This window comes from Mya arenaria, chromosome 16 (assembly GCF_026914265.1).
Source record: "Mya arenaria isolate MELC-2E11 chromosome 16, ASM2691426v1".
Taxonomy (NCBI): Eukaryota; Metazoa; Mollusca; class Bivalvia; order Myida; family Myidae; genus Mya; species Mya arenaria.
The window spans coordinates 15,448,365-15,475,256 of NC_069137.1; the positions used below are offsets into that span (position 1 = coordinate 15,448,365).

Genomic DNA, 26,892 nt, shown 5'->3' on the forward strand with positions numbered 1-26,892 from the left:
ATGCAGAGGTGTCATTTTTTTAGAAAAGAAACAGTGAGAAAGATTTTACCAGCTTGACCTATAAACGCACCGACAACATTTCTGTTCTGTAGTACCGTACGAATTCGCTGGATTGATACCCTTCGGCGTCGCTAAATTAGGCATTTTTCATGCATCAAAAATGCAAAAAGTATGGTCTGATCATATATTCAATGAATAGCAACAACAACATAATAAAAGCATTTCACAAATACATTCAAACACCCTTTCCAAGTTCCATCCATTTGAAGGCAGCCAGAGCCTACTCGCCGAAGACAAAAAATATTTCAAGCAGCAAAGAGCCTCAACATTGCTCAACACTGGTGGATTGAATTTCGTTTATGGACCAGAACTAAGATACATGAAGGGCTCCGCATGGTGGAAATTAACTGACGAGTCCGGATGGAAGGGCGTGTTGGGGGGGGGGTGAGTAGGGGCCGAACAAATCAATCCATGTGTTCTTCTTACGATCATATCTAGGAACAAAAATAGAAATGAAGTTTACAGTTAGGAAGATACCAAGCGGGGTATCTTTCGAAACAAACACATCAGGCGCAAAGGACTTCAAATGACATTTGGTCCGCGGAAGGGTTGGGCTCGTGTCACGCCCGTGTGTCCCCTCCGGTCGATATTTTTTTTCAATTGTAAGCATTGAAAGACTCGATTTCCAGTGAGTTCAGGTTTTGTTTTCATGTTTTTTTCTCTAAACCTTTTTACGTTTCAAATAGTTGTGAAATCTAAAACTAATATCGTTTGGTAACATTTATTCACTGAGAAAAAATTGCTAATATGATAAAACAGTAATACACATGTTATGGACACGTTTGTAAGCACACATTTAATACTAGTATTTTCTATTTCTGTACCAAATACAAACAGTCACAAATTAATAAATCACACACATTAAATTCATTTTAATCAATTAGAGTAATCATGCCATGGTGATCTGTATATTCAATATCGTGTCAGACATGTATTAATCTATATGCGCGTAGCTTCTTTTGAAATACAATTTAAAAAAAAAATTGGTATCAAATTTTGCGGCCCAATTGCCGTTACTAGCTAGAATATTGGGACCGCGGCCACGGCCCCTGTGGTACCAGCTCCTACGCGCCTGAACAAACTGAGAAAATCTCGAACAAACATTACATGATTTTTCGAATAAGTGTAGAGCACTCGAACAATGGATTTTTGAAAGTAAAAAATGGGTAATTTATCTGCCTATAGTCGAGGCTGATATTTCTTAGCATTAAAGCGTCTGCAGCCCTGCTATTATAATGAAGATAACTGGTTATTAATTTGCATTATTTTAATAATCATAAATAATTATATGCATGAATTTACATTACATGCACCCTGACGATGATTTACCAAGATATCGCTCCATTAAATAAAGTAACCCTTTGCCATGACACTGATATACATTGGAGGATTGTACATAGTTTTATTAAACATTTATGCTTGGGTTCACCATAAGTAGAACACTGAAGTATTTTAGGCTTTAGATAATGTCAAAGATTCTAATGCTGGAATTTCTGATGTTTTAAAGCACAGAATCTATGGTTTTGGGTCACAAAGGGTAAATTTTGGTAATAAAAATAATAACTTAAAAAAGATTTGCCGTCAAACATACCCTTTTTTAAAGATGCACTCTTATACCCATGTAAGATTTACCATAACTAATACGATTGTTTAAAAATACCAAAAAGGATGAATAAATGTCAAAACAATGGTTCTTATGAAGGATACCGAGTTATATTTGAAAGAAAGTTGCAGAAAACACGGTATTCCAACCTGATACGACTATTGTTAATCACAGGAAATCTTTTAGCATTCACCAATCATTTAATATTTTTTGCGTTTTTAACCATTAAATACACGATAACAATCGTGCTATCAGTAAGTTATACTTTCCATATATGTATTATTTAGTAAGTAGTTAAAGATTTATCGCTTAAAATGTATGTTTCTTATACATGGGTATGAGTTGATTTTGAATAAGAGTGTCACTTTAAGGCAGTTGACCAGAGAAAGTGGTTGTTTGCCTACCTAAAACTTATACCTTTTAAGTTATTATTATGGTGTAAATATTTGCAATAAATACACATGTATCGACTTCGTATATAAACACAAATCAATCGCGGTACTCGATAAATATGGTATAAGCCAACCATCACAAATTTCGTGCAACGCAACCTTTTACAGTAATCAATCGGAACACCTCGGCCGTCGTTTTATGGCGGAGATGGTCAGGGTGTTCCGATTGTAAACTAGTGTAAAATGCGGCCCAAGTAAGGCCCTATGATATTTGTATACGGAAAACACGGCCCTTTCGGGGATCCTGTATAATGTTAATTATTTTTTAATTCATTGTTAAATTTCGTTCGAGCATTCCGACTGTAAACTTATTTGGTAATAGTGTGAATAACTGTATAGGGTAAAACACCGCCCTATTGGGTGATATACGACTCTATAGATATATTGAAAAAAAATCTTTATTCATTGAAGTTCGGCTTATGAAAAAGAAAACAAAATGCATAAGAAATTCCCTACCAATACAGCTATCAAAGTACAGTATTAAAATGCTTTAAAATATGCAAGTTTGAAAAATGACCGTAGATTTCACAGTCTTTGGCGACAAAGTTTTTCAAATGAATATCCCATGGTCCTATTTGTTTTATCTAAATTTATTTTCGAAATTAAGAAAAAGTTAAGGAAATATATTATTCAAAATAGTAGAATGCTGGCGAAGTCAACCATAAAGAAGAATATTTATAAAGTTGTCATGGATCACGGCTATATTTATGCTAGCTATTCTTATGCCTTGGCCTAAAATGATAATGTTTCTATTTGTGTGAATCAATTCCTAATCACCCACTATTTAGGAATCAACTTTATGATTGCCTTTGTGTCGTTCTATTTTCGGCATTAAATTTAATATCTTGTATTTCTTTCCCGCTGTGCACTTTTTTATGATATTGCTTATTATGATGTTAAACGTGTTGGAAAATAGCTCATTTGTTAATACACGTGTATTACAAATAAACATTTCTTGCCTTGTTCTGGTGATACAAAGGAAAGTGCCGGTGCTTTAAAGAACCAAGCGGTTGCATGCTTCGCACACGGATCTCTTGTCACGGATCACTCTGTTTCTTCAAATGTTCATATAAATTGACTGAGAAGTGCAGTCACTGCTATCTCATCTTACTAAGTTCATTAACCACAACACATGTAGTGATAGCATCATGGCAGTTCAAAGTCATAATGCAGCTAATGATTACGGGCAGAACTTGATTAAATAAAAATAAACATAAGCGAAATCTAGCGAAATTCCATTGAACTGTTTGATTTATATACGTACAACGCCTTATCTGGTCAATTACCTAATTGATTTACTAAGAATAAGTGTCCGCCCAGTGTTATCTTGTATATTGACAGCATAGTCTGACCAAGCGCTTCAAAGACCACGACCTCAACCAGTGATACAGCTCTTCAACGACCAAGTCTGTCTTCACACGACCAGGCGCTGGAACGAACATGACTCAAACACCGCGAGCCTATGTTTCAACGACCATGACTCCAATCCCGCGACCTAGCGCTGCAACAACGTCACTCATCACACGACCAAACGTTTCCACGACCATGACTACATTTCCGGTTCCTAGCGCTCCAACGACCACGTCTCTCATCACACGACCCGGCGTTTCAACGACCATGACTCCAATCCCGCGATCTTATGTTTTAAAGACAATGTCTCTCTTCACACGACCCAGCATTTCAACGACCAAGACTCCATTCCCACGTCCTAGCGCTCCAACGACCACGTCTCTCATTACACGATCCAGTGTTTCAACGACCATGACTCCAATTTCGCAACCTAGCGCTCTAACGACCACGTCTTCCATCACACGACCTGGCGTTTCAACAACCATGACTCCATTCCAGTGTCCTAGCGCTCCAACGACCACGTCTCTTAATGCACGACCCAGCGTTTCAACGACCATGACTCCATTCCCGCGACCTAGCGCTCTAACGACCACGTCTCTCATCACACGACTCAGCGTTTCAACAACCATGACTCCATTCCCGCGACCTAGCGCTCTAACGACCACGTCTCTCAATGCACGACCCAGCATTTCAACGACCATGACACCATTCCCGCGACCTAGCGCTCTAACGACCACGTCTCTCAATGCACGACACAGCATTTCAACGACCATGACTCCATTCCCGCGACCTAGCGCTCTAACGACCACGTCTATTATCACACGACTCAGCGTTTCAACAACCATGACTTCATTCCTGCGACCTAGCGCTCTAACGAACACGTGTCTCATCACAAGCCGATGGTTTCAACGACATTGACTCCTATCCCGCGACCTAGCGCTCTAATGACCACGTCTCTCATCAAACAACCCAGCGCTGTAACGACTCTGACTCTAACCCCGCAACCTAGCGCTCAAACGACTACGTGTCTCGTCACGCGACCCAGCGCCGGAACTACCATGACTCCAAGCCCGCGAGCCTGTGTTTCAACGTCCATGACACCAACTCTGCAATCTAGCGCTCCAACGGCCACGAAACGAGTCCCATGGACCAGTGAAAAAAAACACAACGGAGAAACAATGTCGACTTTGACAGAATAATGAAATCGAAATCGAAGGTCCATCTAGAATGAACATACTTGATAATGTGCATCCTGAACAGATTCTGGGATTTAGAAGTTGTTATTTGTCATAAACAAAGAATATCGAGGGATATATGTGGATCATGGAAGCAAACATGTAAGAATGACAGACGGAATCTGTTAAAAAAACGCCATGCAGAATGTTAAACAAATGAACCAATGAGGTCGGTGTGACCCCCGTTGGGTTCTTCGTTGTCCGAGTATATTTTTTTTTCTTAAATGAGGGTTTACAGTCAAATCACACAACGAACAGGTTGACGTATAACGTTTCCCGAACAACCGCTTTGTTTTTTTCTTCAAATTTGCCTGGTAATAAATTGTCCTCATTTGGAGGTCGGAGGCAGAATGTCCTTGGTTGGAGGTGTTTCGTTCGCATTTTTTGGGTGTGTCAATGTCCCTGGTTGGCGGTGTTTTGTTAAAAAATGTTTACGTATTTAAACCTCTACCCAGATAGCTTTAAGTCCGTTTAACACATTGACGTAATTATTTTTCAAAATTACACCCTGGAAAATGGTGTCCTCATTTGGATGTGAAATGTTGCGTGTCCTCAGTTGGCGGTGCTTGCAAGTACGTGTGTGTGTGTGTGTGTGTGTGTGTGTGTGTGTGTGTGTGTGTGTGTGTGTGTGTGTGTGTGTGCGTTTGCGCTTATATCCTTTGGAGGTTAATCATATGAGTACACAGCAACCTTCCGAGGCACAATTTACTTCCGAGGTTAATTGTCCCGTTACCTCGGAAGTTTAAACCTCTGAACAGCGTTATAATGTTCACCAGACTCTCCTGGTTAAATATGAAGATTACCTCTAAATAACGTTGTATAGTGTGTCGTGTGTTTGAGTGTGCTTGCACACATTGACATACGAAAACAGGGCGTGGAAAAAGTTTAAAGTCGGGCATGCGCTTGGCTCTCCGTTTCGCTGCGCATGCCTAGTCCGCCCCCGCGGGCACCTGTTAAATTCGCGCATTGGGCATGCGCACTACCATCGACACCTCACGTGGTGTGGGAACAACATGGCGGCTTGCCGAGGTAAGTTGTGTATTATCGATTCTAATGATGGCGGACAGTTTTTCTGCTGTAGGATTTTTGCAAATTGGTTGGATTTTGAAGGGTGTACGTATCAATTCTATTGTAATACCTTTTTATGGAAATTAATGGATGTCGGAGAACACTTCAACATCGTTCTGTACCATTGTTTTAAGACTGTTTCGTACCACAGAACATGGCATTAGTCATTTTAGAATGACTACACATGGCACATACCTGTACTGTATAATGATATATCATATACTGGGTGAGTACCTAAATCGGAACACTTTCGGCAATAGTTGTGAAATATTTTTAGTTAGACTTGCACTACAAGTTCGTGTACAACTACAAGTACAAAAACTTTCATCAGCATACTAGGATTCAAGACCAATTGAATTGGTTGATATAAATGGCATTTTTCAAGATACTACCAATCTGCATGAAAAGTGCTTTATTAACCGCACAATCAAGGACTGCCATTTTCGTCCTCGGAGTACCTAAATATGGAACAGTTTTGATTTGTTATTCATTTTCATTTATTCTTTTAAAATTATTGCTCATTATTTTGTTTAAGTAAATTAATAATTTATGTTATTTACAGCTTGTCTTTTTTTGTCATTTTTGTCAGTAAAATTTGATGATTTTAGTAAAATACAGGCTGTACCAGTATGCTGTGATTATGGCAAGCATGAAGTCTTTCCCCCGCATGCCATGTATTGACATTTGAACATGAAAAACTTTAAATGATCGAAGTTTTTGAAATACTGACCGGATAAATGTGTCCTTTGGAACATGTATCTGAAGCAAGCGTCTTTATTGATTAAAATCGTAAATAACCTGATCCCGATCGGAAAAACACTTTTATAATGGGTGTTCCATATTTAGGTACTGTTCCGATTTAGGTACTCGCCCAGTATATACACTTTATAGTAAGGTTTTTAACGGTGTTTAGTACGTGCTTATGTGGTGGTTAAAGGAGATAATAGTGTGTGAAAACTGGCTCTCTCAATATCGAAAACATGCAACAGATGCGAGGTGCCTGATCATGCAGTTAGAACTCAAGAACTGACATTTTGTGGTTTACCAGTATGCAAGAATTAGCAGTCGTGAAAATTATACTTTTGAATTCTTATAGTTTTGCTTGGCATCAAATTTTTTAACAAGCACTGCTATTTAAAATTCAGAATTTGAGCAAGCCCGAAAGACATTTTACCAGTGCAGGGCTTCAGGGCTTGTGCTTATATTGACCACTATAATTATACATTGACAGATATATTTTACGATTTTTGATATGGCAAATCATTCACGCACAAGTTATTTTGTATCGAATGTGGGTAGTTATTCCGATTGCATCTATAAAATATCTTAAAAACAAGAAATATTACCAGATAATGTTACTTAAATAATAGTTCCGTACACAAAAAAAACAAATATCCAACAAATTATTATGAGTTTGATGCATGTTTCTTCATTTCATACTGTCAAAACATAACAATATACAATACATGAATGACACCTGCAAGGCTGCGGTTCACAGTTTAACAACAATTGGAACACTTCAGCCATGGCCGAGTTGTAACGATTGTATATAAGAGGTCTTTCTCGAAGCTTGCCGAAGATGGTCAAGTTTTAAGCTTGGTACAATTGTTGTCTGTGTCGGTCAAGTTTCGTTTTGTTGGAAAGGTAAATCCTTTGTTTTAATGCATCTAATGCTTGTTTTGTGCAAAATATCTTTGCACTTGCACAGTAAAATATGAATATAAACCTTTATTATCTATTTCAAACCTAAAATGCTTCTCTAAATACAATTCAAAACCCCCCTGTTTTTGCACAAACCCGTATACAAGTTATGGATCGGAAGAATCCCATATAACATGTCTACTATTTTAGACTAGGCAAGAATCTGCATGTGCAGCCACAATCGATGCAGTATGATTTGTATATATATACATTGACAACACAAACATCAACAGAAAAATGCCCCAGATTTGAGTAAAACAAAAATTAATATCAATTTATTTCCTAAATCATGGTCTTAAATGTGCGGCAACATGTGCATGTTGTTTAAGTCAGAAGTCAATTTTACAGTCATTGTTGGAGTACGATTTATTAAAGTTCTATTGCATAACTGATCTGATTAAATTTATTGCCTTTCCTTTTAAAAAGGATGAATTCAGGTGTGAAATATAGAATATAAGTATATTATTATATTATTGCATAATACTAATACAGTTAAATGGAAACTATAAGCTTTCACCGATCTTTATCGTAATGTGAAAGAAAAAGTAAGATGTTAAAAGGCTGCCAAACCATGTTTTCAAATTTGTCTTTCTGTTAGTCTTTGAAATTTAAATGGCTGTAACACAATTGTTTATTTTCAAAAAAAAACGATCCTATTATTGATTGTAAAAAGACCCATCCATTTCAGAAGATGTCGAAATATCGGAAGAATGAGAGCATGTGTTTCTTTTTCATATTTTCCACAGCAGTGGTCGAAATTAGCACAAGCCCGCAAGCCCTGCACTGGTAAAATGTCTTCCAGGCTTGCTCAAATTCTGAATTTTATATAGCAGGGCTTGTTCAAAAACATGATTCCATGCAATAGTATAAGAATTCGGGCTTGTTCATCCGAAAGTCTAATTTCAATGACTGCCACAGTAATAGCAGATCGAGATAGGACTCAGTACACATCCATGTACTCCTCATTTCTTTTGGAACTTTCAGGCCTTATGATATATGGATTTTGTCCAAGTGGCCTTTGGTTAAAAATGCTATTTCACAGACTGACTTCAGAAAACCTTCATTAGTAACTTTTGCCCGTTTTTTTTTAAATGCATGCTGTTTTGACAACATCTAGTTAATATGTTTATGGGGAAAGTAGATTCACGAAATTATTTAGACTACATTGATTCATTATGACTTACTTATTTGATAAGATAAGCTTGGGTCTAATTATGTAAACACATTGTCTGCTCATAAAGCACCAATCACACAGGGCAGTATTGGGAGCTATGCTAAAAAGCCTAGATGAAACACTTTGATACACAGCATTGATTAAGCATGTCATTTGTGTAAACCCAGATGATCATGTCATTAACTGGCGCGAGAAGTAAGTGGATTGAATAGTGGCTGTTTACATCAGACTGTTGTTGATATGTTGTCATTGTTCCAGCCTCATTTTATTGCAATTGCAGATGTTTTTGGCCAGAATCAACGCCCTTGCAGAAAAAAAGCCAACCAAAACTACCTTCAGACAGACACGGCTGAAATTGAGCTGAATTTGTGCTATATGCAGTATATCGATCAATACATAGGTATGATTTTGTCGTGATACATTAGCAGCATATTTGTGGACTTAGTCAGGGAATTGAATTTAGAAAAAAATACTGCTCACCCCTTTGTACAAAGTTTGTTAGAAAAATGTATGTACTTAAAAACAACAACAATGTTTTCTGTGTCATAATCAAAGCATAAGGTTTGTAAAAACAAAAAATGTTTTGAGTAGGTCTGATATGCAGTCTGCACAAAATATCTTGCCGATGTTCTCATCATTTTCTGTATTGAAGTCTAATTCTAGGTGGAGTTTCGTCTCCCAGTAACGGGAGTAACAGTGTTGAGTAACAGTTTCTTTGGACAGTTTGTTAATTTTGGCTGCTATGTCGGATTAGTTTGATCATCACCATCGGCCTTCGTAGATATTAAAAATCAATGCATAAAAAACTTTAAAAATATTATTGCTTGTCATGATGATGGACTGTGCCTCAAAATTGATATAAGTCAAATACTGCCGTCTAGAATCTGAGCACGAAATAACAGTCTACAACGTGTGAGTTGTGTATACGTCATCATTTTGTGTGTTTACAAGAAATGGAAAGTAAACAAATTGAAAGTTGTTCTTTTTCAAGAGTTTTCACTCGCATTTTTATACCCCCGACAAACGAAGTTTGAAGGGGGTATATTGGAGTCACCCTGTGGTCGGTTTGTCGGTCGGTCCTTTGCAATTTACCTTGTCTGGAGTATAACTTAAAAACTACTTGATATATAAATATTGCCCTTTATTTGTTTGTTTTTTGCTGTCAGTTTTTTTGTCTTTGTTTTTTTTTTTGGAGGTAAACTATACATTGCAAAAAGGAGACTCTAGACAAGTACACTTTTGATAGGCCAAAAAAGAACACTTTTTTAACATTCCATCTAGAAAAAGCAATATAAGTAAATGTGAATTTAAAATTTGGTGGCATGGCACAATATTTATCTCAGGTTTTACGATAAGTATCTCTTCTCCTTAAAGTCCCCCCACTTCTCCCTAATTTGACTGGTGGGAGAAGTGACTTCTCCCCAAAAATTCAGCCTTGTGAGAGCCCTGGTGATAACAACCCGAGATGGTAAAGAAAGTGTCTGAAGTGAAAATGAACAAGAAAGAAGAATTAAGAGCAATCGGTCGGGATATTACTGCAATGTGTGCATGAACATGCATGTACTTTGATATCAATACAATGCATTGTTTTCCCATTTAAGAAAGCACCATGTTTTGGGCCCACCCTGCCCTTTTTAATTCCTGGCTAAAACACTATTTACTGGTTCCAGGTAATGGAGTGTTTGCTAGGCAAGAGCTCTTGAAGGGGCAGTTTATTCTCGAGTACAGAGGAGAACTATGTAAACAGCAGTCTGATGGTGATGAAATGTTCAAATACCATTTCAGACATAACAACAAGGAATACTGGTATGTATATATAGTTTTTGTGTAAGCTATAATTTTTGTAGTAATAAATTGCTATTTATTTTCTTTTATACACTACTTTTTTAGCTTGTCTTTTTGTCCATTGATAAATTCTGGATAGTGTGATGGCCTTGTGGTCGTACCAAAACTCTCTCTCAGATTACATGGTTACAGTTAAGTTTTGTTTTGTAAAACTATGCATTGACATAATATCTTGTCGTGTCTGGGTGGTAATTTTGGGTTAAAATTCAGCGCTATTCCCAGTGCAAAAAACATACATTTTCCCCATGACTGGAAAATATGTGTGGTTTATATTAAGAAAACAATATTAAGCAATGTCGGGTGCATTCTCCAAACAAAAAAAACATTATCAAAGTCAATAGTTTTCTTGGTTTCAATATTTTAAACTGAAGCATTGTTGTTCACAAAATAAAAAAAAATCTAATGACACCCAAAGTGGTGAAAAAAAACACATAGGAACATTAAACACATAGGGACATTAAACACATAGGGACATTTGTCATAATACATTTCCTTTCTTTGTAGTAATGTTATGTTTCAATTGTTTTAATAGCATCGATGCCTCAAAAGACACGTGTCTGGCATGCATGGTCAACGACTTGGACCGATACACAAAGCCTAATTGCAAAATGGTTAACGTTGTTGATGACAGACATCAACCAAGACTCTGTCTGTATGCAACTGAAATGATCAGCAAAGACACTGAATTGAGGTACGATTATGGTGTTGCTGATGTACCTTGGAGAAAGCGAAAGGTAAATAAAATGTTTTAATTTTCTCTTCTTTTTAATTGAAGTCAAAATACTGAATGCATTGTACTCAAACTCTGTTGGATGTTAAATAAAGTCTGACGGGTATTGCTTCTCACTTGGGTAAAATTTGTATTATTGATTTCCCCTATTGATACCCCAATTTGGTGTGAGCTTTATAACGTCACAAATTTTAATAATAGACCATCATACAACCTCAACCTCTAGTTTCGTTAAGTGTTGAATTATTTCTTTCATTGCTTGTTTTTATGAATTATTCCCTTTAAAACCTATAAAAACTTACGGATATACTACTATTTTGTCTTGATTGAAATGTATGTTATAATTTATTACATAGCCTATGGTGTAGATACAGACATGACTTAATCAATAATTGAATTCCTTGTAAATGAGATTGTTTTATTAGCAAGGTGCACACAATCAAAGCTATTTCATTCAAATGGACTTAACTTGAATCCGGACAACTATCGGCAACTTTATGATAGTAAGTTGAATCATAATGTTGACATCAATGTCTCTGCATTTACAAACTTGTATACCATATTTTGCAGAAAAATGATGTCAAGCCTGTGGTTTTTGAACAATTCAGTAATATCGAGATGTTCCTTGTTAATTGTTTTTGTTATTTGCATGGTTTTTTTGAATATGCAAAAGTGAGAACTACATATTCAGTGTACATGAAAAGTCTTTTAGCGTTCAAAAATATTGATTATTAAAACAATTGGTACTTACTGTTTCTAAGAAGCCTGTACATGGGATTTAATGTTTAATAAAAAAAAAATCATATTGCCTTAAAAAATTTAAAGCAAACAATTCTTTTTGTATTATTAAATACAGAGAGACAATTTTTTTCTGTCGTAGTTCGAATTTACACATGACATATGATATATAAAAGCCTGGCAATGTCATGTTCTCTGACTCATTTCATGTACACTGTATTTGCCTTACATTATTTTATTTTCCAACTTCATCTAAAAGTTATATGACTTAATTTTCCGCCCCACCATTTGAATATTCATAATTTTGTTCTCCATTTGAACAAGATTACGGAAAGCCCTGTCCTACTATTGCCGTAAAAATCCACAAAGTAATAAAAAAAATCTCAATAGTTTTTTTACTTTTTCAGTCTGTGTCTTGTTTTTTTGTTTGTTAGAATTTTGTGTTTAAAAGTTGTTCATCAGAACGTTTGTGGGAATCTTAAAACTGTTGAAATGAATAGTTTTTTCTAGGGATGCAAACGAATGGCAAAATTGATATTCGAATATTCGGTAATTCTTTTGATCGAATATTCGATCACAGGCAAGATTGTCTAAAAACTTCTATATTGCATCGATCATTTGCGTTCCAAATAATGACTTCCGGTATGACATTTGCCGAATAATTTTATTGATGTCGGATTGTATGACGTCGTTTGTAATACGTGTAGTGGCTTTATTGTGCAATTTCAAAATAACTTTGCATATGTTATCTAGAATTATACTAGTATGTCATATTGTTTCATTACAAAAACTACACCGATATATCAAAAGTCAAGGTCATGGCATCTTCACCGTTGCAAACGGTCTGGTTTCCGTCGACTTGTTATTATTTTGTACCCGTCTTTCGTTTGTTACTTGTTTTTGCACTAGGATGTTTTCCTTTCACAGGATTCCATAGATTTGTGGTAGTTCCCAAGTACGTAAGACTAACACTGCACAACTTGCACGACACTGTTTTCTTGTCTACAGACCGTGTGAAATAATTCCAAACTTCAGATGAAGCAGGCATTTTGTCGATTATTTTGTTTACGTGTATTTGTTATATTTATTTCCGAACAGTTCGAGAGAGCTTATTCACAAGGAATGATGGACATCAAATTTTATGCGCATTATATTCAGTGCGATTTTAGCTACATTGCTCAGTTTAATTGACATACAAAAGAAATATTTTGTGTTATTGCTGACATGACGAACCCTTAATTGGCATCGTTTAAAATAGGTTCCAATCCCCTTTCAACTTTATTTATTTCATTGCCGCTAATTGGCAGGGGACGGCACACGTAAAATTATTTGTTTATTTCGCCATGATGATGGGCCCTTAATTGACACTTGACGCGCCACTGTGTATTGTCTAGATGCTCGCGCCTCGATAATTGGTGACATGCATGGGTGTATTGACGAAACGAGGGTAAATTAGAGCGTTTTAATCTTTAAATATTAATGTTAAATAAATGTTCAAGATGGAACAAAATTTAGAAAAAAAGTAAAAAATAAACGAATATTCGAATACCGATTTTAATATTCGAATACCATTCTTTTGATCGAATATTCGTTTGCATCCCTTGTTTTTTCCATAATTAATTCATTATGTGATTGGCCTTTGTCAAGACCACACAATCATCTATACTGCAGTTCATCATTATGTAAAATTACCTCCAGCTCATTTATCCTAAGTGTGTTAGAATTGTACCTCAGAAGGTTTGTCATAATTTAAAATTGTAAAATGATTTTATGGCGCTTGATATACATGGTTGTGTGCTGAAGACAGATACTTTTATGATATCTCATAAATGATTATGAATCCCAATTGGGCTAATTAAAATCATCCGTGTGTCCTTTGTCCCTCCCAGTTGTGTCTGGACTGTTATGAAGTCATCTATGGACTGATTTTAAAATACTTTTGCAAATGTGTTATGCATACAAAGACGTCATGTTGTGTGCAAGGCCAATGTCCTTACCTCCAAGGTCAAAATTACACTATATAACCCGGACTGTGTCCTCTTCATGTATAGACAGTTCTCAAAGTAATTTGCTGTTTTGCATACAAAGATGACATTCCACTTGCAGGACCCGTGTCCCTACCTCAAAGGTCACACTTATGGTTTGATTTCTATGAAATGCTGCGTTTAATGACATAGAGTATATCTGTTCATGTCCGAACTGTATCTTTCACATGTATGGAAATTTTGAAATTATTTGGCACACATGTTTAGTATACTTTAGGCATGTGTTACGTGCAAGGTTTGTGTTCTTACCTCCAGGGTCAAAGTCACACTTTGTGTTTGATCATTATAGATTGTTCAATATACATACCGTACATTGAGTATAGGTGGTCATATCCAGGCTGAAACCTTTTGATGTTTGGACAGATTTTAAAATAACTTTGCACATCTGTAAACCACATAAAGACAGCCTTTAAGACCTGTTTCCCTTTGTAAAAGATCCAGGTCACACTTGTCTATGTTTTATTACCTCACAAAGTATGCCAAAAGTTTTTAAATAATGGTGTGTTGCTGTGTGATAAATGACTGTATATAACTTTTTAAAATTTTAAAATGACCTTGCAACTCCTGAAACCCTGTCTTTGAACATAAGACAAATACTTCTCATGGCATTGTGACATGGCAGATGTGCGCATGGTATAGAATTTTGATACATTTCAGATGCTGTTAAAGATGGTCATACAGCTGCAGATACTACAGAGGTCACAGAAACATCTGAAGATGCCCTCGGTGAATCAGCAGAAGTCTTGGAACATGCTTATCATGGTAAACTTGAGTGCTATTTAGTTCATACTAATTGATTTAAGCCTGATTGTGTAAAAGCTAACAGCTTATTTTAAACACACTCCAGTCGGTTTTCTTGGTCAAACTCACCAGTACTGAGTGTAAATATGAGAGGAAACTAGAACATTTTCCTCACTGGGGATCAAACCTAGCACCTCTTGGCTGCGAGGCGGACACTATAACTCTGAGCCATCCTTACATTAATTGTGTTTATGATCTGAAACAGGTACATACATGTTTCTGTTGCATCTAGACAAGCATCGACTTTAAAGTACCTCATGATGTATGCTAAAAGTTTGTAATGAATTGTGTGTGTGTTGGAGTCAAACCTCAGAAAGTTTGTTAAGCTTAATTCAGTAAAACTTATGCTTGTTCTCAATCAACAGATTTATTCAGTCTGGGTTATTTAATCACTCATTGGGTGTCACCTTGGGGGACATTGTTTCTCGGAATGACAAACACATGTTGATTTATACATCTAGATCTTGTATGTTCGTAATTTGGCGATGTAAGCATCTAGTTAGTTAATAATTGCTTGTGTTATTTCTGTACCTGAATACCAGTATATATGTGTGAAGCTTTTAGCTTTAATGAGTTTGTAACAGAATACAATCAACTCAACTGTGTGTTTCAGATGCTGTAGGGAACAGTGGGACAGTTGCCCCATCCACAGTTGCCCCATCCACAGTTGTCTCTGAACATGCTGAAGGGCCGCCTCAAGGTAAATTGAATACAAAAACCAAGTTTCTTTACATAGTTATTTCTCACTGGTGACCACAATCTGTTGATGTTAATTACTTAAGACTATTTTTCTGTGATGAGGTACCTCATAAAGTAGACATAATGCTTGTAAAGATGAACATGGAATGTGTGTGTGTGTGTGTGTTGCTTACAAATGTTAGATATCTTGTCATCTATTAAAATCAGGCTTATTATACTCTTTAACATGTATTTGGACAAAGTATGCGTAAAAATATTGGTGAAATGTGTGTGTTGAAATGAAGAACCTCTGTGTGAATTGGGTCATCTTGTGTCGGAAAACTTAATTGTTAGGTCACATAAGAAATAGCCTATTTATACCGTCTTAACCATTTTTTTACCTTTCTTAAACATGGTGAGATTGCTTCCCTGTACAAATTCTTGGACAACTCTTATACTTGTTTAACATAATTGAATTGATCATCAGACTGGCAGATGTTTAAACCATACAGATGTAATTCAATCATACTTCATTTGAAAGTTTTCAAAAGACATATTTCTATGTTTTATTACCTCACAGAATATGCCAACAGCTTTAAACTAATGGTGTGTTACTGCTTGTCAAAATTGTAGCTCTGAGTGCTTGTATGGTAACTTAAAACTAAACTTACATCTCCTGAAACCTATGTTTGTGAACATAAGACAAATACTTTACTATCTCACAGCATTGTGACATGGCAGATGTGCGGGTGGTATAGAATTTTGATACATTTCAGATGCTGTTAAAGATGGTCATACAGCTGCAGATACTACAGAGGTCACAGAAACATCTGAAGATGCCCTCGGTGAATCAGCAGAAGTCTTGGAACATGCTTATCATGGTAAACTTGAGTGCTCATTAGTTTATACTACTTTATTTAAGCCTGATTGTGTAAAGCTAACAGCTTATTTTAAACACACTCCAGTTGGTTTCCTTAGTCAAATTCAGTACTAAGACAGTGTACATATGAGTGGAAACTAGAACATTTTCTGAGCGGGAATCAAACCTAGTGCTCACCTCTTGGTTGTGAGGAGGACACTCTACCTCTGAGCCATCCTGACATTAATTGAGCTTATGACTGAAACAGGTACATTCTTTTTTCTGTTGCACCTAGACCAGCACAGTCTTTAAAGTACCTCATGATGTATACTAAAAGTTTGTAATGAAATGTGTGTGTTGAAGTTAAACCTCAGAATGTTTTTTTAAGCTTTATTTAGTAAAACTTATTCTTGTTCTTAAATTATTAGATTCATAGAGTCTGGGTTATTTTTTCACTTATTTGGTGTCACCTCAGGGACATTATTTCTCAGAACAACAAACAATTGTTGATTTATACATCCAGATATTGTATGTTTGTTATTTAGTGATCATACACTGATGTAAGCATCTAGTTAGTTTATAATTGCATGTGTTATTTTCATCCCCCCCCCAGGTGGGCATATTAAATTGCACCGTCAGTCTGTCTGTCCGTCCGTCCGTCTCCGTAACTTTCCCTTGTATGGACAGATTTTAAAATAACTTGCCACATGTGTTCCACATACCAAGACGACGTGTGGCGTGCAAGACTCGTGTCCCTACCTCAAAGGTCAAGGTCACACTTAGTGTTTATTCACGATGGAGTGCTGCATATAAGGACATAGAGTATAGGTTGTCGTGTTCGGGCTGTAACTTTCTCTTGTATGGACAGATTTTAAAATAACTTGCCACATGTATTCCACATACCAAGATGACGTGTCGCGTGCAAGACCCGTGTCCCTACCTCAAAGGTCAAGGTCACACTTAGTGTTTATTCACAATGGAGTGCTGCATATAAGGACATAGAGTATAGGTTGTCGTGTCAGGGCTGTTACTTTCCCTTGTATGGGCAGATTTTAAAATCACTTGCTACATGTGTTCCACATACGAAGACGGCGTGTCGTGTGCAAGACCCGTGTCCCTACCTCTAAGGTGAAAGATACACAAGTGTTTATTCACAAGGGAATTCTGAATATAAGAACATAACAGTGTAGGTTGTCAAGTATGGGTGGTATTTTTTTATGTTCAGAGGCAATTTAAAATAACTTGCCATATGTATTTGACACGTAAAGGCAAGATCAACTTTTCATGTACTGACCTTGTTCGTAGGTCAATGTCACATTCGGGGGCATTCGTCACATACTGTGACAGCTCTTGTTTATACCTGAATACCAGTATATTTTTGTGAAGTTTTAAGCTTTAATGAGTTTGTAACAGTTTACATTCAACTTAAATTTGTGTTTCAGATGCTGTAGAAATCAGAGGGATAGTTTACCATCCACAGTTGTCTCTGAACATGCTGAAGGGCCGCCTCAAGGTAAATTGAATACGAAACCAACTTTCTTTGAGTAATTATTTGTCGCTGGTGATCACAGTCTGTTGATGTTCATAACTTAAAGACTATTTCTGTCAAAAGGTACCTCATAAAGTAGACACAATGCTTATTAAGATATACCTCGGAATGTGTGTGTTTGTTTGTGTGTGTGTGTGTTCCTTACAAAATGTTATAAATTTTAAAATACCATCAGTTATACTGCGGTTTGATTACCTCACAAAGTATGCTAAAAGCTTCTCAAGATTTGTGTATTGCTCACTTGTTGTGTGTTCAACTTGTACCTCAGAATGTTTGTATGTAACTTAAAATTTATTTTAGGACATCTGACATATGTTGGTGTACATACAATCCTATCAGTTTTAGCATGTCTGTTTTTCAAAGAAAATATCACCATGGTGCCTGGTCAGCGGGGGAGTGAAAAATCTTCAAATAAAGTCACAACTCTTTGGGCAATCATGGCCCTCTTGTTAAAATATTAGCATATTTTCTTGGTTGAAACATTGATAATCATTTCATAATGAACAAAGGGAATGAAAACCAGGCAATATCTGAAGAGAATGATGAAGTTGATTCTGTAAAAGTGAAATGACCATGGAGAAAAAATAATGGAATTCAAGATCGAGATTAAATGTATAAGGTAACCGGAAAGGTCTTGTTTCCTTCACCGGTCAAACCTGAATGTGTCTGTTTTAAAAGCTTGTCAGAAAGACATACATCATTACATGTATCCCTGATACAGAATGAACCCACAACTGTTTGAGTGAAATACCTGCACATAGACTAGATAATTAACCTTGCTCTCAAGGAATCTTGTTTTGTCATTTCATTTTATTGATTAAGGATGTGTTCAGTGCACATATTATGAATAATGTTAGTTTCTTTCATGTACTACTATAAACAATAAAAACATTGGTGACTGCTTCGCCAATGGAAAGGGCTACAACAGACACCTTTCCATGGAGTTGTGAAACACTTCTACATCAGCTATAGGTGACTTGTGCTAAACTTTACCTATCCGGTATATAAAACAATGTTATGTACCGTAAGCATACTTAGTAATCTTAAGCAATTGTTTGCAGGACATGTTTTTCTATTTTTGTACATGTTTTTTTGCAGCAATGTTCAAGATTTGACCCAGGAGCAGCTACAGTATTATGGTTGATCAGAGTGAGAGGCATCTGCGGAAAATATTTGGAGGATATATTCTCTGCGAGAGACATATTGCATTCAAGCAGGAAGGAAGAAGCAAAAGTAAGGCATTTATGAGCTCAAAACAATTTCAGGAATAAATGCACTGTACTTTTATGGGTAATGTATGAACTTTAGGCCACACCAAATATTTGTTTATTTGTTCGATTGTGACCAAGAAAAGTTGAAGCAAGGAGCGGGAGCAACAAAATTCATATTTCCCATTTCTTTCACAACCAGGAGTTGACAAAGCTGATTTTTTTTAATTGTATAATGCCGTAAATACATTCTTGAATTTTCCCTCCTAAGTACAAGTTAAAATAAAGAACAAACAACACAAAAAGTATGCACATTATTATTCCTTGTATTTTAATATCTTTTACACATAAACACCAGTAGAGTAAAATAACTTTTTGCATTAAAACCTTATCTTTTGAATGAGGAAACCAGAATTCTTATACTTCTGCTTGGCAATACAATTTTAAACAAGCCCTGCTGTATAAAACCCAGGATCTAAGCCAGCCCGGAACGTATTTTACGAGTGCGGCGCTTGTGCTAATTTCAACCACAAGTGAACAATATGCTTGGTCCAAAATGGTCAGCAAACAGTACCATTAACCCTACAGAATTATCAGGAGCTCTGCACTTGTTATTTAACTTTTTATGGTATTCTGCATCATAATGTTGTTTGGAAATATGGTTTTCATTATTCAACAATATTTATATATAGAGAAGAGATTTCCAAAATTACTAGAAAACTGGCGCCAGTTTTTTAGAATGACTATTTAATGCTATTACAGTTCTGTTTGCCCATGACTTCAACCCAACCCTCTATAACACAGGTATATAATATAGACTGAACCGAGAATGTTGCAGTTTGAAACACTTTCAATGCATTTCAGATGCTGTTAAGACGATTATACAGTTGCAGAAACAACAGAGATCTCAGAACCATCTCAAGATGCTCTTGGTGCATCAACAGAAGATCAGAAGTGGACCATGCCTATCTTGGTAAACTGCAGGCTTAATTGAGCATTTTATCTGTAAATAGGTACATACTTTTTCCTGTTGCACCTAGACATGCATTGACTTTAGTACCTCATGATGTATGCTAAAAGTGTGTAATGAATTGTGTGTGTCGAAGTTTAACCGCAGATGTTTGTTCACCTTGATTTATTGTTGCCCAAAATGACAACACTTCTTGATTAATACATTTAGATCTAATAATTTTTGTAACATTTATAATTTATGTATCCAGTAAGTTAATAATTGCATGTGTTAATTTTGTACCTGAATACCAGTAAGCTTTCATAATATTGTAGCAGTTGACATTCAACTTAACTGTGTGTTTCAGATGCTACAGGGAACAATGGTACAGTTGCCCCATCCACTGTCATCTCTGAACATGCTGAAGGGCTGCCTGAAGGTAAATTCATGTTTGTATGTTGCTTGCAGATGTAGACTTATCTTGTTTCTCATTAAAAGTGTTCGCTTAAAAATAAGAGTTTTATTTATGATCCAATAGATTTGCAGCAATGTTGCTGTCTGTTATATAGACAAAGTATGCTTCCAGTTACTGATGAAATGTGGGTGTTGAAATGAAGCACCTCAGTGTGCACTGGGTCATCTTTTGTCGAAAAACTAACTTGTTAGGTCACTTAAAAAAGCCCTGTTATACTCAAGAGACCATTTTGGCACTGTCTTGATAAATCTGTTCATAATGTTTTCCTTGACAAAATCTTGGACAAATTTGATACTTGTTTTCCATAATTGTGTTAATCCTGAGATTGACCATTGTTTAGACAACACAGCTCAAATGCAATCATATTTGTTTTAAAGGCTTTCTAAAGACAAGTCTCTATGAGTTTTTTTACCTCCTAAAGTATGCAAAAAGCTTTCTAAAATTGGTGTGTTGCTGTTTGTTAAAATTCTACCTCTGAATGCTTGTATACAACTTAAAGTTGTGTACATGAGGCAAATATTTTATATCTCACAAATGATGTTGCAATCATGAAATGTTATACATTTTTGCCGATTTTGTGATTTTTTAATCCACTTGTGGAATGGTGAGACCAACATTCACATGATCATTTAGAGTTTCAAGCTCTAGTTCCAATTTCCTCAAACCAGTTTGCACATATCTTCGAACTCTTCTGTTGCTCATAACATTGGTAGTTATATATATGATTTAAAGTGTAACGATATTCCTGGCTTGGTGATTTATTCATGTTATTTAACCTTTATCTTTTGTCCAGCTTAAATCCTCTCTTGCATTTCAGCCAGGAACTTTCAGCGTTTAACAGAGGAGCAAGGCCAACTCCTAAGAAAATGTCGAAGTGTTCAACATTACTATGAGACGGGAACTGAAGATGATAGACTGTATTAATTCAATCAAAAGCCACAAGTGTTTGAATTCTCTGAAGTGGAATTAAATAAAAAAACACATTACACAGTTGGATAACGACAGATTGCACACTGAAACAATAATAAGTGTTCAAAGTGCTAGTACATCTTGTACATAGTGTCAAGGTGTCCAAGCATGTCTCTGTAAGCCAATGGTTCACTGCATATGAGGTTAATTTATATTTTACAGTGGATTGCAGCAAAAGGCCAGAGGAAAATATGTTTTGATACTCGTCCGTATTTTGAAGAAGAAAAATGGGGCTGAATGGCATGTTTATTTTTTATTTGACGGGCGGGCTGGGATGAGAATCTAAAATATTTTTTCTCTGGCTTAAGGCTTTATTCTTAGTATGTATCTATTATTTCATCATGATGAAGTCATCGTTACTATTCTACATTGTTAAAAATTAGATTCAATCATTTTTAGATTTCCGGAGGTTTTGAAGAGCATATTTTTAACAGCCAATGGGATCATAAGCACATTTCGAGTGTTACATGACCCAGCCTTTTTATCAAAAGTTGCTCAGAGTTCATTTTTGCGTGTCAGAGTAAAAGGCCTTGGAAACTTCAAAATGGCTGAAAAGGCTTGTCCAAGCACTTTATTTTCGCTTGCACTGTTTATCATCTAGGTTAATAAATATAATTTCAGTTGATTTGCAGAAAGTTTACCAGGATAAGAATTTGTCGATTGTTTCTATACAATAATAATTTCAATAAATTAACTTTATTTTCAAACAGTTTTGACACAATGACCACAATGAATTTATATTTTGTCACAACTAAAACTGGTACCAAGGTCTACTGCATTGTAAATGAAAAATAGAAGATATGTGTTGACATACGCTCGAACAACAATTTAACAAAATGGGTATGTCATGTACAACACTGATACAATGTTCTCAGTAGTGGTGACATTATGTCATAATAATTTTTGTCACAAATAGATTTTTAGAGTTGCCGATTGTTTTATTCAAACAGTAATTTCTCATTTGAATTTTATGGAGAAGTGTATTTTAATTATACACATTCACAGTTAATGTGTAATTTCATGGTGTCAGTTATTGGTTTGCAGTTCATGTTACTTTGTAGTTTCTCACTTGTATTTTGTGACATATTCTTAACATGTAAAGATGGCAAATGTATGTGATGAATGTGAGAGATTAACATTGTTCATTGCACAATGTATTCACATATGTGCTTGTTAACCTCGTTCACTATTTTATTTCCCTCTGCATGTAACCAAAAATGACTTGTATATAAAATGTCCATGATTTATTTAAAATTCCATAATCATGGCAACTCGACTCAGTCTCTGCAATATTCAAGTGTAGATCAAGGGGCAATCCCCTGGCATTATTAATTATTAAAATATTTAATTTTACTCGTTTTAATCTTCGAAAAAAGGTGAGGGCTCGCTCCACGGCGCTTCTTGTTTGTTTGTTTTTAGATTATTTTTGCTCTGAAGCAAAATTATGACCCCCAATTCTTTTGCTTATATTTTTTAATGAAATGTATAAAATACATGTACTTAATCGTGAAATAAATTTGCCTTAAAAGGATGCTTTGTTTTACACTGATGGTGAACAAAAAGTTCCTTCACGGAGTTCCACCTACAGAATGGAATGTATACAATGTATTGAGCGATCTATATAATGGACTTGAGGAACAAAATACTACGTCATTATCTTGATGAAACCCTGAAGTGGCTTTAAGGGGGACAGGGAACCCGCTGCTGGGAATTGGCTCTTTGTGCTCTAAATGGTAGCCAAAAAGTTATACTATAAGCCAGTGGCCAACACAGTTCGGGTAACCGTTTAATATTGTGGTCAGTTTGAAACGTTACGTGTGAAATAATGAAGATTTACATTAACAAGAGGACACATTTCAAAACCAAAATAAATTTAGACGTTTTTATGAAGTATATTTTTACTCTAGCACCGCTTATTAGCAGCCAACCTACAAGTCCGAGTTTCCGAATGACAAATATGTCAAATTCTCTTACCCAGTTATTTCCCTTGACAATTATATCATATTTCTTTTGCATCATCGCTTTTAGATTTGACAGCCAACAAATTATACGCAAGGTGAATAATAAGATTAAAATAAGCTCCATGGTTACACATAGGTATAAATAAAGGAAGAAAAATAAACTTAGGCAAAACTATGCAGGTATCATTTTTTAGTTTTAATTTTATTTCTGTCGGCTGGGTTTGGTTAGAATAAGGCAAAAGCCGATCAAGGGTTAAGTACAAAGCTCGTCTTTTTTGTTAATTGTGATTAAGTTGATGAAAGAAACACCACTGGAACACGTGTTACATGTCTATCCGGACAGGTGAACAGTTGGTTAAATCGAAGTCTCGATGTCAAAGTAGTCTGATAGTCCGCCGATACAAAAGAGAAAACGATTTTAGACTCCTGGCGTCTATCATGTACCATTCCAAATGACATTAATGGTGCCGCTTGTTTTTACAATTTGGTTACGAGGTTGTGCGTACGCAAACTAATTAAACCCCAGTAAAATTACATTTTGCTGACGTTCCAAAGTTTTAACCCAACAATCCTTGATAAACAGTTCCCTAGTATTATACATTATATATGTTGTGTGTCGTCTGTGCATGTTTGTGTTGTTTTTCTGTGTTTCTGGCTTTAACCCTATGTCATTATGTTTTAACTTTCGACTACTGAACTTGTATCTGTACTTTCAAGTCAGTATTAAGATACATTAATGTAGAAATGTTTGCTATGCACCTTTTAAGTCTCAAAATGCGTTTGATATAAGAGCAATAATCAACGATATCACGGCATTGTTCACAGGTTTGAAGTATTAGTTTAGTTTATTTACTTATTTTTTTTGCAACGATTGTGAAACAAAGTTGTTACGATTAATCACTCAAGTTGTTACGCGATAGTGTGGTGTTGTGTTGTGCGGGAAACCTGAGTGCCAAGAGAAATACCACTAGTCCAGCTTGGTGACCACAAACTAAACCAACATGCGCCCAGGCTGGGAACCAAACCCGGGAGTGCGTTAACCAAACAACCTTAAAGGCCTAGTTTAAGCCTTCTATAAGTGCCCCCCCCCCCCCCAAGTACCCAACTTCTGTTAATTGATCTTAATCTTAATGCCTAATTGGCTTATCAGATCTCCAATCTGAGTATCCTGTTGCGCAGTTTTCATTGTTTTATTATAAAAATTGACCCTAAATGGCCCTGAGCCAATAAACCAATGCACATGATATTGGCCCCTACTGTGGAACCAGTGTGATAAGCAGGAGATGCACAGCATGGGATTATCATGCCAAAGATTCCTTAAACTAGGCCTTTAAGAGCTAAAGAAAGCGGATTCTGACTGGCGCGGTTACACCGCCTCATACGACAGTAACTGGAACAAATCATACACCATGATTGAATTTTGACAAGTTTCCGTGACAGGAAACAAAACAACGCAGTCTGTTTAAATTTCATGGTGTGCGCTCTACCCACCCTCCGGGGCAAAACACGGATAGGTGCAAATATTTTTAGAGTCATCAAACAATTCTGAAAATAATGAAGCGGGAAGAAAAATGCCGTGTACAATAATGTGTCAAATGCAGCATAATACTTGTTCAAAGTCGTTAATGCCACACACAAAGTACACGAACGCAAAATGTTATGGTTAGATGACATGAAGTAAAATCTGTATGATAAGGAATGGGCGGAGCTTACGAATGCTAAATAAATAATAATAATAAGAAGAAGAAGGAAACAAAAGGCCCAAGAGGGATAGATTGGGGTTTGCTCTGGAGGAAGAACACTTGAGGTAAAATCCTCCTAGGGGTTAAAACTTCATGATGAGTGCTAGTAAACTCGAGAATTAATGTATGATTTAACACAACGATATTTTACCTCGGTGAGTAAACACGTATTCACTGATCATCAACGTTATGAGTTAAAACAAGTATTCACTAATCATCAACATTATGAGGCAGTTGTGTGTAATATGCAAACGAGGAGATGACAGACACATGTCATACCATATATGGAGATGCCTCTAAATGATGTTGAAAAGTTGAAGAACAAACTATTGATGTTATTTGAATTCTCGACAGCAATTTACAATATATGCCACATTTACGGTATTAATTTGAAAGATGGTTGCTCTATCTTCAACAGAAAGGGCAGACCTCGGTACGTCGGTGTAGCTCTATATAACTCACAAGTATATATAAACGCGTATGTGTGTGTGTGTGTGTGTGTGTGTGTGTGTGTGTGTGTGTGTGTGTGTGTGTGTGTGTGTGCGTGTGCGTGTGCGTGTGCGTGTGCGTGTGCGTGTGCGTGTGCGTGTGTGTGTGTGTGTGTGTGTGTGCGTTTGCGCTTATATCCTTTGGAGGTTAATCATATGAGTACACAGCAACCTTCCGAGGCACAATTTACTTCCGAGGTTAATTGTCCCGTTACCTCGGAAGTTTAAACCTCTGAACAGCGTTATAATGTTCACCAGACTCTCCTGGTTAAATATGAAGATTACCTCTAAATAACGTTGTATAGTGTGTCGTGTGTTTGAGTGTGCTTGCACACATTGACATACGAAAACAGGGCGTGGAAAAAGTTTAAAGTCGGGCATGCGCTTGGCTCTCCGTTTCGCTGCGCATGCCTAGTCCGCCCCCGCGGGCACCTGTTAAATTCGCGCATTGGGCATGCGCACTACCATCGACACCTCACGTGGTGTGGGAACAACATGGCGGCTTGCCGAGGTAAGTTGTGTATTATCGATTCTAATGATGGCGGACAGTTTTTCTGCTGTAGGATTTTTGCAAATTGGTTGGATTTTGAAGGGTGTACGTATCAATTCTATTGTAATACCTTTTTATGGAAATTAATGGATGTCGGAGAACACTTCAACATCGTTCTGTACCATTGTTTTAAGACTGTTTCGTACCACAGAACATGGCATTAGTCATTTTAGAATGACTACACATGGCACATACCTGTACTGTATAATGATATATCATATACTGGGTGAGTACCTAAATCGGAACACTTTCGGCAATAGTTGTGAAATATTTTTAGTTAGACTTGCACTACAAGTTCGTGTACAACTACAAGTACAAAAACTTTCATCAGCATACTAGGATTCAAGACCAATTGAATTGGTTGATATAAATGGCATTTTTCAAGATACTACCAATCTGCATGAAAAGTGCTTTATTAACCGCACAAGGACTGCCATTTTCGTCCTCGGAGTACCTAAATATGGAACAGTTTTGATTTGTTATTCATTTTCATTTATTCTTTTAAAATTATTGCTCATTATTTTGTTTAAGTAAATTAATAATTTATGTTATTTACAGCTTGTCTTTTTTTGTCATTTTTGTCAGTAAAATTTGATGATTTTAGTAAAATACAGGCTGTACCAGTATGCTGTGATTATGGCAAGCATGAAGTCTTTCCCCCG

At 36.3% G+C, this 26,892-nt stretch overlaps 2 protein-coding genes across 2 annotated transcripts; both read left to right on the forward strand.

The window, feature by feature from the left end:
- Positions 1–3,591: 3,591 nt before the first annotated feature.
- LOC128221433 (adipocyte plasma membrane-associated protein Hemomucin-like) lies at positions 3,592–4,582 on the forward strand. Its single transcript, XM_052930042.1, has 2 exons — positions 3,592–3,936; positions 4,475–4,582. Exons 1-2 carry the CDS (start codon positions 3,592–3,594, stop codon positions 4,580–4,582), a joined length of 453 nt encoding a protein of 150 aa, XP_052786002.1.
- Positions 4,583–14,044: 9,462 nt separating this feature from the next.
- LOC128221434 (uncharacterized) lies at positions 14,045–21,637 on the forward strand. Its single transcript, XM_052930043.1, has 9 exons — positions 14,045–14,096; positions 14,659–14,763; positions 15,416–15,502; positions 16,257–16,361; positions 17,782–17,852; positions 18,987–19,121; positions 19,961–20,069; positions 20,413–20,484; positions 21,338–21,637. Exons 1-9 carry the CDS (start codon positions 14,045–14,047, stop codon positions 21,442–21,444), a joined length of 843 nt encoding a protein of 280 aa, XP_052786003.1. The 3' UTR covers positions 21,445–21,637.
- Positions 21,638–26,892: the final 5,255 nt, after the last annotated feature.

What these genes read in the sequence shown, in the direction of transcription:
- LOC128221433 (XM_052930042.1), top strand. Translation starts at nt 3,592, where the DNA reads ATGACTCCAATCCCGCGACCTAGCGCTGCAACAACGTCACTCATCACA. An exon ending in CTTCCATCACACGACCTGGC is followed by an intron (nt 3,937 to 4,474) that starts GTTTCAACAACC and finishes CCCGCAACCTAG; the next exon opens with CGCTCAAACGACTACGTGTC.
- LOC128221434 (XM_052930043.1), top strand. Translation starts at nt 14,045, where the DNA reads ATGACATTCCACTTGCAGGACCCGTGTCCCTACCTCAAAGGTCACACT. An exon ending in TGCTGAAGGGCCGCCTCAAG is followed by an intron (nt 15,503 to 16,256) that starts GTAAATTGAATA and finishes GATACATTTCAG; the next exon opens with ATGCTGTTAAAGATGGTCAT. An exon ending in CTTGGAACATGCTTATCATG is followed by an intron (nt 16,362 to 17,781) that starts GTAAACTTGAGT and finishes TTTGTGTTTCAG; the next exon opens with ATGCTGTAGAAATCAGAGGG.